At 35.1% G+C, this 19,522-nt stretch overlaps 2 protein-coding genes across 8 annotated transcripts in view; one reads left to right on the top strand and one right to left on the bottom strand.

The window, feature by feature from the left end:
• ZNF804B (zinc finger protein 804B) overlaps positions 1 to 19,522 on the top strand; it is an 873,532-nt gene that overhangs the window by 443,495 nt on the left and 410,515 nt on the right. The window lies entirely within an intron of this gene.
• TEX47 (testis expressed 47) lies at positions 3,542 to 4,303 on the bottom strand. The gene has a single exon (XM_010959437.2). It carries the CDS (start codon positions 4,301 to 4,303, stop codon positions 3,542 to 3,544), a length of 762 nt encoding a protein of 253 aa, XP_010957739.1.

Raw genomic sequence — 19,522 nt, 5'->3', positions numbered from 1 at the left:
TGGCCACACCATTTAAATGTCACATGTTCTTTGAATATATATGAGTATATGTTTTACGTGTGTGGTTATATGAATGTGGAGTGTTGCATGTTCAGTATTAAAATACCTCGTTTTCTGTTTGGTTTAACTTCTGTACTCTGGTTTTATGTAAAGTTTTATTATAAGGAGACTGTAACACTCATGGTGCTTCCTGTGATTTAATGAGTCACCTTTTGGACTTGATCAAATTAAATTACCCTTGTAAGGTATAAATATGAGTATTTCTGCATTTTATCAATATACCCAAACATACACAGCTAAATGAGTATTGTCCCCTTTAAAGATACAGTATTAGTGAGCTATATTGGACTCTCAATAATGTAGTTGTTACTGAAAACATATTTATGTTTCCCCTTAGAGGCAGTGCCACACTATTTTAATATGTTCAGTGATAGCAGGTCTTCCTTTGAGAGTGAGTGCAGTATTTAAAAAAAACAAAATTTCTATGAATGAAGATTGTATAATAAGATCACCAATAAAGTTGGAGTATATATTATCTGGGGTTCAAAAACCTAGATGTAAATAAAATATTTTAACTCCCTTTGATTTGTAAACCTCCTTAATTTATCTTCCATAAAAAAGTCACAGAATTTTGTCAGCGGTGATGTCACTGAAATAAGCACAAACCCTCATAAGGTGACGACTAGAAAAGGGAATTTATATTTGAATAAACTAATTTTAAAGTCTTCACTCCAATAAATAAACAAATAACCATATAACTAGTTTAATTTACTTAGACTCAGTTTAGGCTTATTTTTTAGTTATTTGCACAGTTGATGCTTCCTGAATACTTTAAATGTAAAATAACAATATACTAAGTAAATTAATATTATTATTTAGATATTTTCTCTACTTTCTTCTAAAAATGACTCAGATTTTTTTTTTAATGATTTTCTTTGGCTAAGTTAATTAATTTTCTATCAGTGTTTCTCACACCAGAAAAGAAAGTATTGCATACTAATAAAAGATATGTGCTAGGTGGTGTGGAGGATGTACATCTTACTTCTGCTTGTATACACAGGGACTAGCACAGTGCTTGGCCCCTTAGTAAATATTTACTAGTAGATATTTAGAAATTATTAGTTGCATAGATGAATTAGTAAATAAATGATGTGAAATGATATATGTACAATTATTCCTGTTATATATTATTGTTCCAGACTGCTGCATAAACAACCACCCAAAACTTAGTAGCTTAAATCATTTGTGTTGTTCACAGATCTGCAGTTTAGATGGGCTCAGTGGGAACAGTTCATTTCTGCTTGACTCCTCCACCAAGTGTCAGCTGATCTGACTTGAAATCCAGGGTTGACTGGAAGACTATAGGTTCTGAGATCACCTGAAAAGTTCACTCACTCACTTGTCTAGTGGTGACGCTGGTTGTTGGCTGGGGCCTCAGCTGTGGATGTCATCTGGAAACCTGCTTGGATTGCTCATAGCATATTGTTTAGTTTCCATTCAAGTGATCAAGACAAAATACATGGCATTTTTATGATCTTGGAGGTCACATTGAATCACTTCTGTTGTACTGTTGGTCGAAGCAGTGACAAAGTTCTGCCTGATTTCAAAAGGAGGCTATTTAGAAGCCACCATGTGATGGGAGGTGTGTTAGTAGGGTCATATGAAAAGCCTGTGGGGATGGAATATATTGCAGTGACCATTTTTGGAAAATATAATGTACCATACTTTCATAGACTCAAATATGTAGTTTTATTTCTGAACTACTTCTATCCACTTTAACTTGAGGAAATATTGTTCTCAAACAAAATTACCCTGCTAAGTGGATTTCATCTGATACAATGAATATTTACATTTCATTTTCTCCTTCCTGTTTTTGCTCATCTCTGTTCTCTTAAATATGTTTATCTGAGTTCCCAGACCTCTTCCTCACGTACATTCAAGGCCTAAGACTGAAGCTTTCTCCCTTCCTTCCTTTCTTCTTCCCTTCCTTCCTTTTCTTTTTTTGGGGGTGGGGGGGAGGAGGCCTGGAAAGCATTTACTCTTAAGTCTACTCGTTTTGTCACTAAGCATTTGTTATTGATGAGTGCCTTTTCACAGTTCAAAGAGTAAATAAGCACAATGCTGAATATTAGGGGGTTTAATATTTACTAAGTTGATAATATGTTTTAAATTATACACTCTCTTAACTGGAAGAATTACTTCTAATGTCCTGTAAAATACACTCTTTCTCTTACTAAATTAAATAAATGGAACTTTAAGTTCAGCTAAAAGTGAAAAATGTCAATCTGTATCTAACTATAAATATAGAAATAGAAATGGTCTTTCCTGAAGTCTGATTCTGATGTGGAACAAATGATGACATTATCTGCATAAGATAAATTTGAGGTGCATACTGAGATGGCTTTTTTCCCCCAAAGAGTTTGAAAATCAAATAAGCAATAAAACAGGAAATCAAAATGATATAACAATATTTCCTCTATTAAATCCAAACTCTATTTCATAGGATATTGAAATAATGTTGGATAAATATCACTGAAGTAGTAAAAACATTAATGTTGTTTAATTGCTTAAACAAACTAGAAAATTTTAAGTAATGCAAAAGAGCATTAACCCTGGGTAAAGGAAGGGAGGGACCAACTTGAAATAGGTCATATAGAAATTGCTTATAATTATTTTTTAGGAAGTAAATTGAAAAAATTAACCAATTTGTTTATCTTACATAGACTTACTTAGAAATAGATTTTCCCAGTGAGCAAGGGTCATGTCTCCTCTGTACCCTGACATATCCCTATCACGTGGTGCTCAATAAACGATTTTGCATGAAAGAATATAATGCTTTCTGACAATGTATTTTCTAGTCATTTCAAAAAGCTGGTGTGTTCTTTAGCTTTATAATAGCCTCAGTATTCTTAATTATATTATCCAGAATATGTGAGCTTTGAAACTATTTTCAAAGTTTAGGTTTAGTTTTCTGAGTTCAGGTATCATACATGTAGAGATTACTCCCTTGTTTGTGCTCTTAAAGTCTTTCCTACAGACTGCTACTATAAAAATGATATTTATCATATATCATACATCATATTTACTTTTACATATACTTGCCTCCAAATTTAGGTTGCAAGCAACTCAAGGGTCGTATTTCCTTCCTAAATTTTGTTCTCCTGGAACACAGTACTCTGTGATGACAGCTGCTGATTGATGGTTGAGAGAATGAATGAGAATCTGAATCAAGTGTCTGTTTTTTTCATCTCCACTTTTCATGAAAAAAATAAATCATTACATAAAAATGTTAGCCTTTGAGAACTTATTATGACCTTATTAAACCCATTCACCTTTGAAAATAAAGTATTGAACTTAATATCAGACCAGATAAATTTTCAAGTTTAACTCAACATACCCTTTAAGCTTTGTCTATTACCTTTGTGTAGATTGCCATGTTCTATTTCTTTCTTTTTACAGAGAAAAGTAACTTTAGAAATATTTTCCTTTTATTTAAGTAGCATAAATTCCTTAAGAGATTTGAACATCATCTCTCTTCATCCTAGAAACGGGAAGTAGCGGGCCACACTACCTCAGAATCCAAGGTAACATGTATGGGTTTATTATACATGTTTATGAAAGTTTTGGGGTCCATGAATTCTGCTGAATTGCATAAGTACTTTATTATTTGTTCTGGGAGGAGTAATTCAGGTGCAACTTGGTGCAAATTATCGCCTGGTCCTTTAGTGCCCACTTTGACAGTCTTAAAAAGGTAGAGTGCTAATTTATGAGTTTGGATGAGAAATTCTATGATGACCTCTTCTAGGGACTGCGACTGTGTCACATCATCGAGATACATGACTGGCACTTTTATTACTGAAACATGCCATTGCATAAAGAGCCTCGTTGGGATATTGTGGGACGTGACTATAATTTTCATTCCTTGGATAAAAAATTCCATTTCATCCTTTTCATGGTTAAGATAGTCTAAAAGAATTTGGTAGAGGGTACTACTGGAGGACTCAAGGATATGCAGAATGGAAGTAGGATATATGAACAATAATCCCGTCACTGCTTCTCCTAGGTGATGTCTCAAAATTGACTGAAACAGTTCTTCATAGTATTCAGCAATATCTTTTTTTTCTATGTTTGCTGATATCTTGGCCACTAGGAACATCCTATTAAGAGGGAATTTCTTTAGCTGTAGTCTTAGCTTTTCTTCCTGAAAATGTAAGTAATTACTACGTGGAACTTGTGGTATTAGAAGAGATTCCAATGGAAAATTCTTTTTGGTGCTCTTTCGGGTATGAACTGAGAAGGACATGATGAGTCCTGTTTATTTCGGTAGATGATTCCAGTTGTAAGCTTCCTACAGTATTTTCATTATGAGGACACCTCTTCAGTGATGGACTCTTATTTTTGTTTCTTCTGACAAAAAAAAGTTTACCCAGTTGGTCAAATGATACTGAATAGCAAAATCCCTTCCCAGTGTTATCAATGAACAGTGTCTTTGAAATTAAAGAAAATGTTAAAGCAAGAATCAAATCATGGAGGTTTTTTTTTTTTTTAAGTTGACAACAAAGTAACTAACACATCTTAGGAAAAAAACTCCCCAATAAACTGGGGAATGGGAAGAAGATAGGACTTACTCTCTAATAAGCTCAATCTGTTGTTATTTAGACTATTATTTTCTTTTTCAATTTACAGTATATTTTTTCTCTGCCCCTGTTCGTGAATCATACATGCACACGTGTGTGCACACACATGCACACGCAGAGGAATATATCTGCTGACAGTCAGTGACAGCAGCCTTGACATCACATTAAAGTGTCTTTTCATTTATGTAATGGTGAATACAGATTGTCCTTTATTTGTCAGATTTTTTAAAAAGGATATTTTTAAGATAATTCCCCAATTTCTTTTATAAATTTAACTAGTCAATAAATCTTTTAAAATCTGGGAATCTCTTAACTACTCATTGGCTTATTTAACTTTTACTCAGTACACTAAAAGCTAATAGTATTGCTTGGATAATAGCAGTATACTTTTGAAGTAGCTGCTTTTGGTTTTTTTTTTTTTGTTTTTTTTTTTTTTTGACTCCTATCAATAAGCCTCAAAAATGGCTTTTTTTTTTTTTTTTTTTGGTTTTTGTTGCTGTAAGGGTCAATTAAAAATTCTGTTATTTTTAAGGCAGTCTTCTTACCAGTCTCCTTCTCTTCCCTGCAGATCAACTTAACATTATTTTCTCTCTTCAGATGCTTCTTCCTTTTACCTGTCCTCCAAGCCCTGCTTGTCCTCCATCACTGTTACAACTGCTAATGTCTTAGGTGCTCTCAGCTGTCCTGTGTTCTATGCTGGTTTCCATAGTACCCTGGCCAATCACAATGTCAGTGGTGTTAAAGGGATACCGTGCACTGGCAGCTCTGATTTCGTAATTTAATGTGGATATCTCAGTAGACACCTCGACATCATGGTAGAGGAAGTGAAGGCCTCTTTTCCTGAATGGCTTATTTTTAGCCAGCTGCCTTTGTAAGTCAGACAGATGATGGATGTAAGTATCTTCCTAGACATATTCTTTTCTTTTTTCTTCTTGTCCCCCATCTGTAGGAGAGAAAGTCAAAGAACGAATTAGTTATGCACCTTGTATACAATTCAAACATGCTCTCGACAGTCTCCCTATCTTGTCTACCCAGGGTAAAGAGGTATTTATGCACTAATTAAATACTGTAAGAGCACATACCAGATTCTGTGTAATGGTGATTCTTGTTATAAGAAAGTTCTTCTATAGGGTTCAGTTTTCTTAATGTAAATTTAAATTACTTTTTGTGATAAAAATTATTAACATGTCTTACAACTGCATTCACATAAGCTCTACACTATAATTTTAAAACAAAGTTAGAAAACACCCTACTCAAAAAAATTAAACTTTAAAGTATGTTTTCCACTTTTTAGATTTGTGTTATCCAAACTAATGATCTGGTTTTAATAATATGTAGTGATTCATTATCCCAGAAATTGGAGGGTTAGAGGTGACTTAATAATTCCTTAATTGTGTGGTACACAAAAAATGGCCATAATTCCTCACTGCGGTTCACTTCATCACTTGCTGAAACAAAAGTCTTTCCCAAGGTGCATAGAAACTTGTCATTGCCCAGTGTATTGTTCTCGCCTGCATTCCTGTTGCTTTGCAGAATGTAATTATGTTCACAACCTCCTTGATAGCTTTCTATACTTCTTGGTTTTTATGATGCTGTACTTTTCTAAATGTCTCCCCAAATCTCTATTTGTGGCCAAGCCCAGTTCCTTCTCACACGCAACTCTGGGCAGTGCCGAGGCTCTGCACTCATCATGCAGTTACTCTCTCACTTTGCCTCCTTGCCCAATTAGCTTAGCACCATCCATGTTTCTATTTTGTGAGATCAGGTGGGTGGTCCTTATGCCACTCTAGTCTCCAAACAGAATAATTACCATTGCTGATTGACTGTGGAGTCTTTCCTCCTGAGCTCAACTGTGGATTTGGACTCCTTCTCAGTCTGACGCTCAGGGCAGATACAACTAGTTTGCTGAGGTTGACAAAGAAGAAAAAAAACTGAGTTCCCATCCCAGTACTTTTTCTATACAGAAGACTCCCAACTTGTAATCTTATTTACACTCCTTTCCTTGGATGTCCCTCTGGCCTTTAAATTTTAAAATGCCAACATTTAAACAGTTATTTTCTTTATATTTTCCTTTACAAATACCCCAATCTGTGACTCAACATTTTTTCTCTTGTCTCCTAGGCCAACATCCTTGGTCTTATCTATTCATGTTTCCTTAAAGTTACCCCCAACTTTATTCTTTTTTTCCCTTTTTTATTGTATCATAATCAGTTTACAATGTTATATCAATTTCTGGTGTACAGCATAATGTTTCAGTTGTACATATATATGCGTATATTCCTTTCATCATTGGTTACTCTAAGATACTGAATATAGTTCCCTGTGCTATACAGTATGAAGTTGTTGTTTATCTATTTTATATATAGTAGTATCTGCACATCTCGATCTCCTAGTTTATCCCTGCCCACCCCTTTTTCCCCCAGTAACCATAAGTTTGTTTTCTATGTTTGTGAGTCTGTTTCTGTTTTGTTAATAAGTTCATTTGTGCCATTTTTTTAGATTCCACGTAAAAGGGATATCATACGGTATTTTTCTTTCTCTTTCTGGCTTACTTGACTTAGTATGACAATCTCCAGGGCCATCCATGTTGCTGCAAATGGCATTATTTTATTCTTTTTATAGCTGAGTAGTATTACATTATATAAATATACCACAGCTTCTTTATCCAGTCATCTGTTGATGGACATTTATGTTATTTCCATGTCTTGGCTATTGTAAATAGTCTTGCTATGAACATTGGGGTGCATATATCTTTTAGAATTAGAGCTTTCTCCAGATATGTGCCCAAGAGTGGGATTGCTGGATCATATAGTAAGTCTGTTTTTAAAAGAATCTCCATCCTGTTTTCCATAACGGCTGCATCAAATCACATCCCCATTAACAGTGTAAAAAGGTTCCCTTTTCTCTACACCCTCTCCAACATTTATCATTTGTGGACTCTTTAATGATGGCCATTCTGACTGGTGTGAGGTGATAACTCATTGTAGTTTTGATTTGCATTTCTCTAATGGTGATATTGAGCATTTTTTCATGTGCCTATTGGCCATTTGTATGTCTTCATTGGAGAAATGCTTGTTTATGTCTTCTGTTCATTTTTGGATTGGGATTTTTGTTTTTATTATTAAGTTGAATGAGCTATTTGTATATTCTGGAAATAAAGCCCTTGTCAGTCTCATTGTTTGCAAATATTTTTCCCATTCTGTAGGTTGTCTTTTTTGCTTTGTTTATGGTTTCCTTTGCTGTTCAAAAGCTTATAAGTTTAATCAGGTCCCATTTGTTTACTTTTGGTTTTAGTTCTGTTGCCTGGGTAGAGTGCCCTAGGAGAACATGGCTAAAATTTATGTCACAGAATGTTTTGCCTAGGTTTTCTTCTAGGAGGTTTATACTGTCTGTCTTATGTTTAAGTCTTTAAGCCATTTTGAGTTTATTTTTGTGTATGGTATGAGGGAGTGTTCTAACTTCATTTATTTACATGTGGCTGTCCAGCTTTCCCAATACCTTTTGCTGAAGAGACTGTCTTTTCTTCGTTGTATATCTTGCCTCCTTTGTCAAAGAGTAATTGGCCATAGGTGTATGAGTTTATTTCTGGGCTCTCGATTCTGTTCCATTGATCCATAAGTCTGTTTTTGTGCCAATTCCACGCTGTTTTGATTACTGTAGTTCTGTAGTATTATCTGAAGTTTGGGAGGGTTATTCCTCTGGCTTTGTTATTTTTCTTCAGCATTGCTTTGGCAAATTCTGTTTTTTTGTGATTCCATATACATTTTAGGATTATTTGTTCCACCCCCCCAACTTTATTCTATACTAAGACTTTTTATTCACTTTGAAATGTATCTTGATTTCCACTACCTCCTTCATAATAAGAATAGATTATATTTAGTTTATGATTAGTCTTTTATCCTCAGCATTTTTCTAGATTTCAGTTATATTTGGATTATAATGAGTCTTGTACTCAGTGTTTTTCTAGATTTTCCTGCCTCACCTATTCAGCTAAGAGCATGAAACTGTAAGACCTGATGATATGTCTGCTTCATAAAGTTCAGAAGATACTAGTTTTACAAAGTCTTCCCTGTTTACTTCCCTTCTGTAGAATGTTAGGAGAGGGAGCTTCTGCCTTTATCAGGACCAGAGAGATTTCTGGCACTCACTTCTAATCCACAGTGATGGATTATAACAGAGAAAATGGGGACATGCAACTTCAGGGTTTATGACCTAACATGAACATTGATCAATGTCAGTGGGAGAATTTATAGGGAATTGCTCTCTAGAAGCCCCTTTTGAACACACAAACTTAAATGAACCTTTTATACATAAGTTAAGATTCTTCCTCTTCATGACATCATTCTTAACTAAAACACAATTTCTTTATTTTTTTTGTCCCTGTAAAAAGAGCCCAGTTGTGATTTTTCTCCCTATGTGTGTTTTTTGTTTCTTTGATATATCTTGGTTCTTCCAATATAAACCTAATAAAAATGATAATCTTTTATCATTCTAGTTTCACATATAAACCATGTAAAATATTACTAAGACATTCTTTCTTCAGAAGAGTGATAATCTCTTATTTGGTGTTGGCTTAACACATATGACATTGTCATTTCTGTAAGTCAGACTGATAACTGAGCCATTCTTTCTTCAGAAGAGTGATAATCTCTTATTTGGCATTGGCTTAACACATACGACATTGTTATTTCTGTAAGTCAGACTGATAGTAACAGTCTTTTGTGGTTCACTGTAACACATTTAGAAACAGTAGTTTTTACCACCATAGGTAATAGTTTGATTTATGTTTTCCTAGTGTATTTTTCCATTTCTTAATACATTTTTAGTTATTGGGTAGCTTCTTCCAAATTTTAGTTTCATTGTCACAGGATATCTGAAACGTTTAAAGGCAACTGACCTTGTTTTATTGGCTTTCGTCAACCATGCTGTTGTGTCAAGAGAAAAGTTCTGAGCAGATAGGACTAAAAACAACATGCAGTTTGGTCTGTTTTTAATTGACTGATATATGTAATTATAATCATACACTCTCCTTTCAGTGGACACTCAGCATTTGTGTTTCCAGATACCTCAGTCCTTGTGTGCCATCTGTTACTGGTCAGTTATTTACCCTCATGTGGTGACTCAGGCAGAACTTGTCTGTCTATCCCATGGGATAAAAAGAAACTTCAGTGTTTTTTCTTCCAGAGAGGTCTGTTTAGGTATCTAAGTTCAAACAACTGACAAGTGGCTGGACCAGAATTGAAATTTATTATACTAAGGAGTCCTCTTCCAATTATTCTATCTACCCTTGTTATCCAACTTACTGCACATAAAGACACAAAATATATTTGTAATTCATGTTAAGCAGTGCACCTTAATATTCACTATACACTTTAGGCTCTGGCTTTATTCTCTGGAACCAAATGTTTCTGAAAAAAACAATCCCCCAGTGTCCTTTTGTCTTTGTAAGGCAGATAGAAAGGATTAGAAAGATTAAATACTATTAATTGATTACTTACTGTGCATCATTTACTAGATGCTCTTACACTTATTAATTTAATCTTCACAACAACCCTTGAGGTAGACAGAAATTTTGCTGACAATTTGTAGGAGAGGAAACTAAACATAGGGTATGTAAGTACCTTGCACACAATTCAGACATGCTCTCAGCAACCTCTCTATTCTGTCTACCTAGGGTAAAGTGAAGATAAATTATTCCCTATCTCTATCCATGATCACAGGGTCACTCTTTGCTTCTCTATGATACAGCAGTTCCTCTGGAAATAGAGGATAGTATATGGTTTGGATAAAGTAAATTGAAAGGAATACTCCTGCATTGTACCTGGGAATCAACAAGATTGATGTACTGTCTTTAATGTCTCATTTGTCTCAGATTTATCTACACCTTTGATGTGCCAGGTAGTATCATAGGCACTGTAAGACACACAAATGTGGGAAGCACCTGGTCCCTGATTTTGTGAGTTTAGTCCAGTAGGGATGTTGAGATGTCCATGAAAAACCCAATAAATACCATGCAAATATTGTTTGATGCTTTAGAAATGCCAAGACTAGAAAGAGTGGCTGGGTTTCTTGGAAAGCTTAATGGAAGCTTTGACCATGGTCTTCAGGGAAGCAGAGTTGGAGAGTGGCTTTGTGAATGTTTCTTGAACTCATTCCTATAGAATGTGAGGATGTGCATTAACTGAACTTGATTTCCACCTGGAATATGAAATCCCACTTTAACCTTTCATTTGTGGTCCTGTGCTAGAAAAACAGAAAACTCTAAATCACTTGTGCTAACCTTCTTTGTGTTTTGACATATCTAAATAATTAGTGTAAAAGAATTAATGATCTAAATAAATGGCTAACAACTTGGATAGAGTCTGTCACTAAGTATATACATAAACTATTAAGTAGGCAAAGTATACTTGATTTAGCAGTGCAAAGCAGAGTGAGCATAGTCACCAAATCACTAGATAGTTTGATGTATTAAAAAAAAACAACTACCTTCTCCAGCATTGCCTCTCTTTGCCATGACAGTATGGAATAGTGTTTAATAATTATTTACTAAGGAGAGTACACGCTAGAAATACTTTGTTATTCAATATACAAACATTTAAAATAAGTCTGTAATTTGTAGAAAATATGTCAGATATTGTGGAGATATTCTTGTGAGCCAGATATTGTATCTATACGTGAAAAATTCAGTCCTCTCAGTGGAGCTTAAAGTTTCCACAAGTATGTTTAATACAGGGCTAGAGAGAAGAAATACTGTACTAAAGACATAAACATTGAACACTGAAAACACAAATGCTGGAACAATTAAACGTGGCTGGGGGGACAAGCACTTAAGCTGAGCATAAAAAAGATATGAAATGTGAATTGTATGTCTGGTTATGTGTGGCCCGGGGGGTGGGGAGGATATGGAGCAGAGACAGGGATCAAAGAAGATACAGAACAGACTGTAAGCTTGAGGCATAAAGGGCAGAGGACATACATTACAGAGTTGGGAAGTGTGGCACTTCATTAAGAAAATGCAATAGTCTGGTTTGGCTAGAGTGTAGTTCTCAAACCACAGAATCTTTTTTTTAAATTGAAATATAGCTGATTTACAATGTTGTGTTAGTTTCTGGTGTACAGCATAGTAATTCAGTTATACATATATATTCTTTTTCATTATAGGTTATCACCAGATATTAAATGTAGTTCCTTTGCTATATGGTAGGACTTTGTTGTTTATCTATTTTATGTATAATATTTAGTATCTGCAAATCCCAAACTCGTAATTTTTCCCTTCACTTAACTTTTCGGCAACCACAAGTTTGTTTTCTACTTGAGTCTGTTTCTGTTTCAAAATCTTGCAGGTTTGTTAAATTGTCAATGCCTGGTCTCCAACCCTAAAAGGTATGCGTTAGTACGCTTAAAGTGAGGTCTAAGAGCTTGCCTTTTTGACAGGTGTTTTCCTCATATTTCACTTTAAGGAAGAATGAGCTAGCTTGTAGTGTATATTAGAATCATTTGGTGGGGAATTTTTTTTTTAAACCAGCTCCTGATTCTTATTTAATTAATAAGGCATGAACACTAACGTTTATTTGTGAAAGCCTCTCCAGGTGATTCTAAGAGTAGCCCGAGGGTGAGATGCTTGCGTGAACGAGAGGGTAAGCAGACAGGAGGAGAGGAAAGGAGATGAAAGGAAGTTGTAGCTAGTGTATGGAGGAGCTGGATGCCATGCTCAGAGGTTGGAATTTTACTCTGTGGGTAGGAGGGAATCACTGGGTTTTTTGAACGCCTGTAATCATAACTGTGTTTTAGAGAGTTGTCTGTGAAGAGCAGAGGAACCTAGAGATGGGGAACACTGGCAGCAGCCAGAGCGCTATTAAGAATTCTGCAGTTGGTGACTGAGTACTCTTATCTTCTGCCAGTTGAAAAGTAAGTTGGTTCAGCCTTTTTGGAAAGCAATTTGATGATGTGGATCATGAGCTTAAAAATCTCATACTCTTTCACTAAGTAATGTGTCTTCCAGGTACATATCATAAAGGAATAGAATTATTGACCAATAATTTAATGTGAAAATGGTTATTATAGGAATTAAAAGAGAACTTTGAAACATTGAATAGATACATTGATTATGGAATACTATGGTGCCTTGAAACCATTTTTGAAGAATATTATACATGCATGGAAAGACAGTTACTCTCTAAAGTAAATAATATAATACACAAAATTATATGTGGGATGTGATCCTAATTTTATTTAAAAAATATGGAAACTAGAGTAGAGAGAAATCTAGCCAAGTGTTATAATTGGTGGACTTTGGTGATATTTGTATTGTATTTTCCAAATATTCTAAGCCTGTCTACATTATTGTTCTGTTCAGAAAAAGGAAATGGACACTAAAAAAAAAAAAAAAAACCAATAAGGCTATGGTGATGGTTTGAGGAAAAGTAATGAATGTGTTGTTCTGTTTGGTCTAACTTGAGAGCCTGCTGATGGGTAGAACTGGTAAAATGGCAGATCCTGCCTGAATTGGGCCCCACAAGGAGGGTCAATATTCAGGGGTGTCTGGACCTAATGACTGAGAGTCAAGATAGGAAGACATGGAGATGAAAGATGGAGCATTTATCAAGACACAGTCCAGGAGCCTCCGTCCAGAAAAACCTCACATGAAGTGATATCTTTGTATAGCTAGCCTAAGGCATACTACTGAGAGAAGGGTGAGTCTTTAAAGACTTCAGCCCTGGACAGTTAGAATCTGAACTAAAGCAGTTGCTGAAATTGAGGAAGCTATGCAAGTCATCATGAAGGTAGGCATGATTTAATCAGATGGATGTGGGAGGTGAGAGATGCATCTTTAAGATGAATCTGTGAGCTTGAATGTCAGTAACTGGGAGGACTACTTTTTTTTTAAATACAGAAGGAGGATAGAGGAGAAAGTCCAGATTTTGGAAGATAAATAGTTTGTATGTATTATGTTGAAGTGGAGTTGCCATAGAAACATGCAGGTGTAAATGCAATTAGAGTCTAGAGAACTGGAGAAGTCTGGATTGTGATGCAAATTTGATAGTCATCTGCATTGAGGGAAGAGTTGAAACCATGGGAACCAATGTGATTGTGACAACAAAAGGAAAGGAGACCGTGTAGGTGGAGAACAGTACCATGTGGAACACCTAATTTTGAGAAGTAGGCAAATAGCCAGTGAAAGAGGCAAAAAAAATCAGAGGTAGAGAAGCAAGAAAACAGGGCTATGAAGGTCAGTGTAGGAGAGAGGTTTAAAAGTGGATGATAGTGGTAAAATTTTAAAGAGAGGCCACAAAAGCTTGAGGACCAAGATGACTTTCTAATATTGGAAATTAGAAGTTTCCTGGAGACTTAAAAAAAAAAAGATTCAGTAAAACAGTTGAGAGAAGCCAGCTTGCAGTTGTTCAGTGGTTCAACATAGAATAAGTGGTCAAAAAGTAGACCACTCCTCAAAACATTTGGCAGTAAGAAGAATGAGAATACGCTGATAGTAAATTACAGAGAAGGGGATAATTATGCCACAGTGATCCTAGGTTTTCCTCTCTCAAAAACTAGTGTGCTGTGTTTTTCTAAATTGCCATTGTGTCCAGTCAGGAAGGTGGAGTCTGAGAAAGGAATGCATGTATTGCATGCCTTGAAGATAGTTTAAGATCATCACTTCTATACGGAGATGTTGGAGACTGCTAATAACACTCAACTGTGAATTATGTTTATTTTTCCACTTTTATCAGATTTATTTTCTGCATCTTGGCAGACAAAAGAGCTTTAAAGATGTATGACTTACTAATACACCTGGTGCACTTAATGTCATGTGATATCAACACAACAAATCTTAATTTTTCTCAAAAATCTTGGAGTAATGGCAAAGTTTCTTTCCATGCACAAAGATAATTTTGATTAGAGTAATATCTTCATAATTTCTGTGTAAGAATAGACTCTGGTTCATACAACATATTATATTAGAACACATCATCAATAAGCCAGTATCTATTTTGGTGCTTTCTTTTTGATCAGTGTCCTGTGGGGAATGGAGAAAATCGAATAGAAGCTTAGAGTTGGAAAGGAGCTTAGCACCACTGACATAACAAATTCCTTTTACAGTTACAGAAAACATGGCACAAAGAGACTAATTAATAATAAGGCCCTCCAGTTGACAAAAACACATAAGCATGAAATAGTGAAACAGGGAGATGACATTTATTAGAGCACTTGTCAGGAAATGTTTCAGTAAGTCAGTTGGTGCTAGAGCTATTCAAAAAATAGTTAAAGGAATCTGAATTTTGTGATGCTCAATAGAGAACCATTAAATGTTTGAACGCAGGGAAGCAATATGATGAGTGCCACGTTTAATGGTGTTAATAACTGTGTATTCAAGATGTTTGGAAAGGCACCATTTGAGGGTCAGAAATACCTGCTGAAACATTGTATCCCATTTATATAATGAGGATTTAGGCTAGAATGAAACATTAAAAAGTGTTTCTTTTTATAAAGTAAGAGCATTATTAATCTGAGTCTGAGTAACTGTATCATTTTTTCATTTCATATAACCAGAGCAGCAATATAGTAAAAACAACATAATGAAATATTTGTAAAGATTGGCTATGTCTTAGTCATCTAAATAGATGTTCTTTGATTTAGCCAGCAAAGACTTTATTATCCTACAACCTTTCCAGCCTGTGCTGAATTTAAAGTCCTTTTGCCCATTTTGATTCAGGAAAACTCCATATTTCTTCAGGAACTATACCCACTAACTTTAACAACTGTGGACATTTCAGATCCTCATGTGAAACTAAGTATCATTGGTTTAATATATGTAATTATAAGGGACAATCACTTTATTTTTGAAGTGTGTTACACATAATGAAAGTATACTAGGGTGGCTACTTTACTTGGGAGGACCAGTTACCAGGGTCTTGAGTCACATGACAGTGGGGCAGTGTAGGCATCTGGTCCTTCGTCATCATGTTTTCAGTGCTGGCATCTGCTGGAGATGCATAAATGCCTTTCTGGCCCATGCCTCATCTGTCACCCTAGTTCCTTGTCTCTGTAACAGGAACCTCTCAACCACATATATGCCACTGTTGACCTCATAGAAAAACCATTTCAATATGGGTACTTATCCCCAGGGAGATCCTAGGCAAAGTTATTCTGGACTAAGTGTACTTTTGTGTGCTGAAATATTGATAAATAATCATTTTGTGCCTCTTTTAGCTTTGAGAGGTTCTAAGCATTACATTTTGTAAGATACTGGCTGAACTAACTAGAAGGTCTAAACTCTTAACCCAGTGATCTAGTTGGTAGGAATAATTATGATTTCTATGTGAATATTTTGCATTCTTGTAAAACTTTTCGCTTCTCAATTGGCTAAGCCTCTTTTATTCAATTATAATATACTCAGAAATATCCATTAATACAAGATGCATGAAAGCATAACTTTAAGGCAAAATTCTCAGAATCATCTAATAAGTTTTAGGGTCAAATGTGAAGATCCTTTGGATCCCCCACTGGTTGGAATTTTCAACTCTCCTGGCCAGACAACTTGAGTATTGGTTATACTTGCTGTGATTATATCTATTTATGAATATAATTTTTATTAAATTTGACTTTGAGAGAAGCCATACTGTTTGCTTATGGTTTGATGGTTGGGTGACTTTGATTTTGTCATAAACAGGGCTGAAATTGTAAGATTACTTCCAGTCTGGCAGTTTTGTGGGCATTTTTACAAGGTAGAGAAATAGCCTGGCCTAGCCATTGCTTGACAGGTTAAATCTCTGTTTACTCCACGAAATATACCTAACTACCATGGACCCATAGTCAATGTCTGTCTCATTTGTGTGTATAACTTTTCAAAAATGAGACAGCACTACAGTAAAAAGGTATCATAATTTTAAGCTCTGACTCTTGACTAAAGGCCTATTTTGGATTTGGCTCACAGGGTTGTAGGAAATGATATTTAATGAGTTTCCAGATGTGGTGGTGAATGGTGTGACTTGGGTAGTAGCTCATCCTTAGTTATTAGAAATTTGCCTCCGGTGATATTTAAGGACTGGGCTGGTCTTGCTTTTTTTTGTTTGTTTGTTTTAAATAAGGTCATTCTCCAGACCTGTGCCTCAGAAAAGGAAGGAAATTTTTCTTGGTCATGTTTTTATGGTATTGTAAAACAGTACTAGCCTAGTACATATTCTCTTTGCCTTTAACAATTTTCTTTGTGATTTAAAAAATAGCTTTTTTTGACTGAAGACAACCTCACACTTAAAACCTAGACTTTTAAAAAGTGAATCTTTAGAAAAAATAAAATCTCTTCAGGGAAAGCTAAAACATAGTCTTGCACTGCAGAATTTAAACACATTATTATCAGGTTTTGATTGTTATTTTCTATTTGACTTATTAATTTGCTTTAAGTGGCATAATTTTACTGTCCTATTTTAAGTCTTCTTTATACAATGAAATGTAAAGGTGAGCAATGAAAGGAACAAAAAGAAGTTTATGTTAAGAAAAGTTAAATTAAAGAGGGAGAGACTTATATTGGTAGGGTGAGGGTGAAATGAAATAAAATTCAACCGTGCCATACAGGGAGCTAGATTAAATCTTGAATGCTTTGTGTTATGTGAGTAGAAAGGAACCATCCCTCTGAATATTTTATAATGTCTGAGTGGAGAGCATTGCTGCAGAGTATCTGGGAAATACAATCAGTATGTCTGAAGGCAGCATCTGTTTATCTTAAATTAATCATTTTTCCAAGTAGGCAGATGATAATCCTGCTGCTGGAAGCCAATGTCTTTTTGTAGTACAGATAAAACTGGAGATCTCTTTGGTAAGAACTATACAATATGAAGGATCTCCAGCTGTAACTCTTCTGTAAGATTATGGGCTCCTTTTTAGATTTTTCAGCATTATTTTGGCATTGAGAATTAGTAAGTAATTGCTTTTTAAAAAAATAACTCCTTGAGCACAATTAAATCTATTTTACCTTTCTGCCCTCAGGAGGTAAAAGCAACGTATTCTAAATATAAGGCGGCATATTTTCTCCTTCACTGGTCAATGGAGTTCCCATAATTGAAGTGAAAAAGATTCCACTGAGATGCTAAACTCTCTGAGTTTGGGGACCTGCTGTCAGTGGGAGCGCTAGGGTGAGGGGCAGCATGGCGGCTCCAGGGCGGCTCCTTTCAAATGCCCATATTAACACCACACTGCAGGCTGAGCAGTTGAGCTCACATTTAAATTCACTCTCTTTCCCTCTTCCAAAAAGTGGACTGGAAAAGTGGTCTGATTCTTTAAAAATAAATGAATAAAAAGTAATACTTTTTTTAAAAGTAGAACTTATTTCCTAAACATTGTCAGTTAAGTGTTAGTTATCAACTTGCCTAGCATAGAAGGTAGGGTAGCAAGAAGACAGTGAGGTTTCTTTGCCTCTAAACTGAACTGTTTACCAGTGATTTAACCATCTTCTCACTCTTGCTTTCTCTCCAAAATACATGTGCATACATACGTATTTATCAGGAGAAAGACTTTAGATATTGTTGACTGCTAGCTGTGAGAGACATCCAAAGTCTAATCAAATATTGTGGAATATATACATATGTGTGTGTGTGTGTGTGTGTGTAGGAATTGTGGTTCTAATGGAAATAAAGAGTCTAAAAAGAATTCAGAACTGAGTGAAACAGTGACTGAACACTGTTGAATTTAATTAAATGGTGTATTTAGTGGGATGAAGGTTAATATAACATAAAAATTGGGTAAGGGTATTAGTAAATCTGGAATGTGGTCTATATGGCTTTCAAGAGTTTTGAACTCAACCCTCCTTAAATTATAAAGTCCTTGTTACAGATTATGAGAAGGGCTCAAGGTGACCCTTAATGATGCTGACAAAAATTCAGTCAGCAATTTGGTTACAATCCCTAATCAACATATAACTTCAATTGGCTGAGAGGGTAACCTCTAAACTGTTTGTAGTGATATCTGTTCCTTCATGGATGAAGATCTTTTAACTTTGGAAGATTTATACTTTATAGTAGAAATATTTAAAATAATTAAATGTTTAGCAGCAATATTTTTGTGTTAAGAAGAGATCTGTGCATACTTGGTATTTAAGGATTTCTAATGTGTAAGAGAATTTTCCCTACCATGTGACAGGTTAGCCTTTTGTTTTCTGTCTTAAAATGTGTAATAGAGTAATTGGTTTGAATTTTTGGATTATTTCACTTTAAGCTGAAATTTTACCAAGTTACATATAGTATTGTATCATTTAAGATTTTGACTTAATGACTATCTATCTATCTAGATATCTAACTATCTAGCTATCTATCCACCCATCTATTTATCTAATCAATTCAGTTTGTCGAACAGGCAATTTTTAAAGGAATTAATTAAAAGAAGGATTATTTAAAAATTGTACCAGTGATCAATTGAAATCTCCTTATAAGGTACTATTAAAATATTCTAGACTACTATTTTGTAAATTATCTGAAAACTTAAGGGTAAGTTAGGCTTTTGAATTTGCAACTTTAATAAATTTAATATTAAGCTTTAAAACCAGAGGAAACCTAGGCATGGTCTTTTCTTTGCATAGAAGCTTCTCTCAAGTGAAGAAACACTCTTTATTGACAACATTGATTTGTCTTCTCCCTAATCAGAATGTGAGGAGATAGCAGTTAACACTTGTGGTTAGTTCAGAGTGATTGTCTCCTGCCAAGGTGTTCTCAACCTCTCAGCTCTGTTGGTGGAAGGTTGCCATTTTCAATAATGATGATCAGCCCCACCTCTCAGAAACTAGGGCTAAGCAGTATGAACCAACCTGAGAAATGGCTCACATGCATTCTGGCCAGGTTTCCACCCCTTTATTATTATATATGAATTTTATATGACCTAATGGCCATACATTTCTTATA

This window comes from Camelus bactrianus, chromosome 7 (genome assembly GCF_048773025.1).
Source record: "Camelus bactrianus isolate YW-2024 breed Bactrian camel chromosome 7, ASM4877302v1, whole genome shotgun sequence".
Lineage (NCBI taxonomy): Eukaryota > Metazoa > Chordata > Mammalia > Artiodactyla > Camelidae > Camelus > Camelus bactrianus.
The sequence above is the reverse complement of the archived record's forward strand: the minus strand, read 5'-3'. Positions and strand labels throughout refer to the sequence as shown.

What these genes read in the sequence shown, in the direction of transcription:
- TEX47 (XM_010959437.2), bottom strand. Translation starts at nt 4,303, where the DNA reads ATGTCCTTCTCAGTTCATACCCGAAAGAGCACCAAAAAGAATTTTCCA.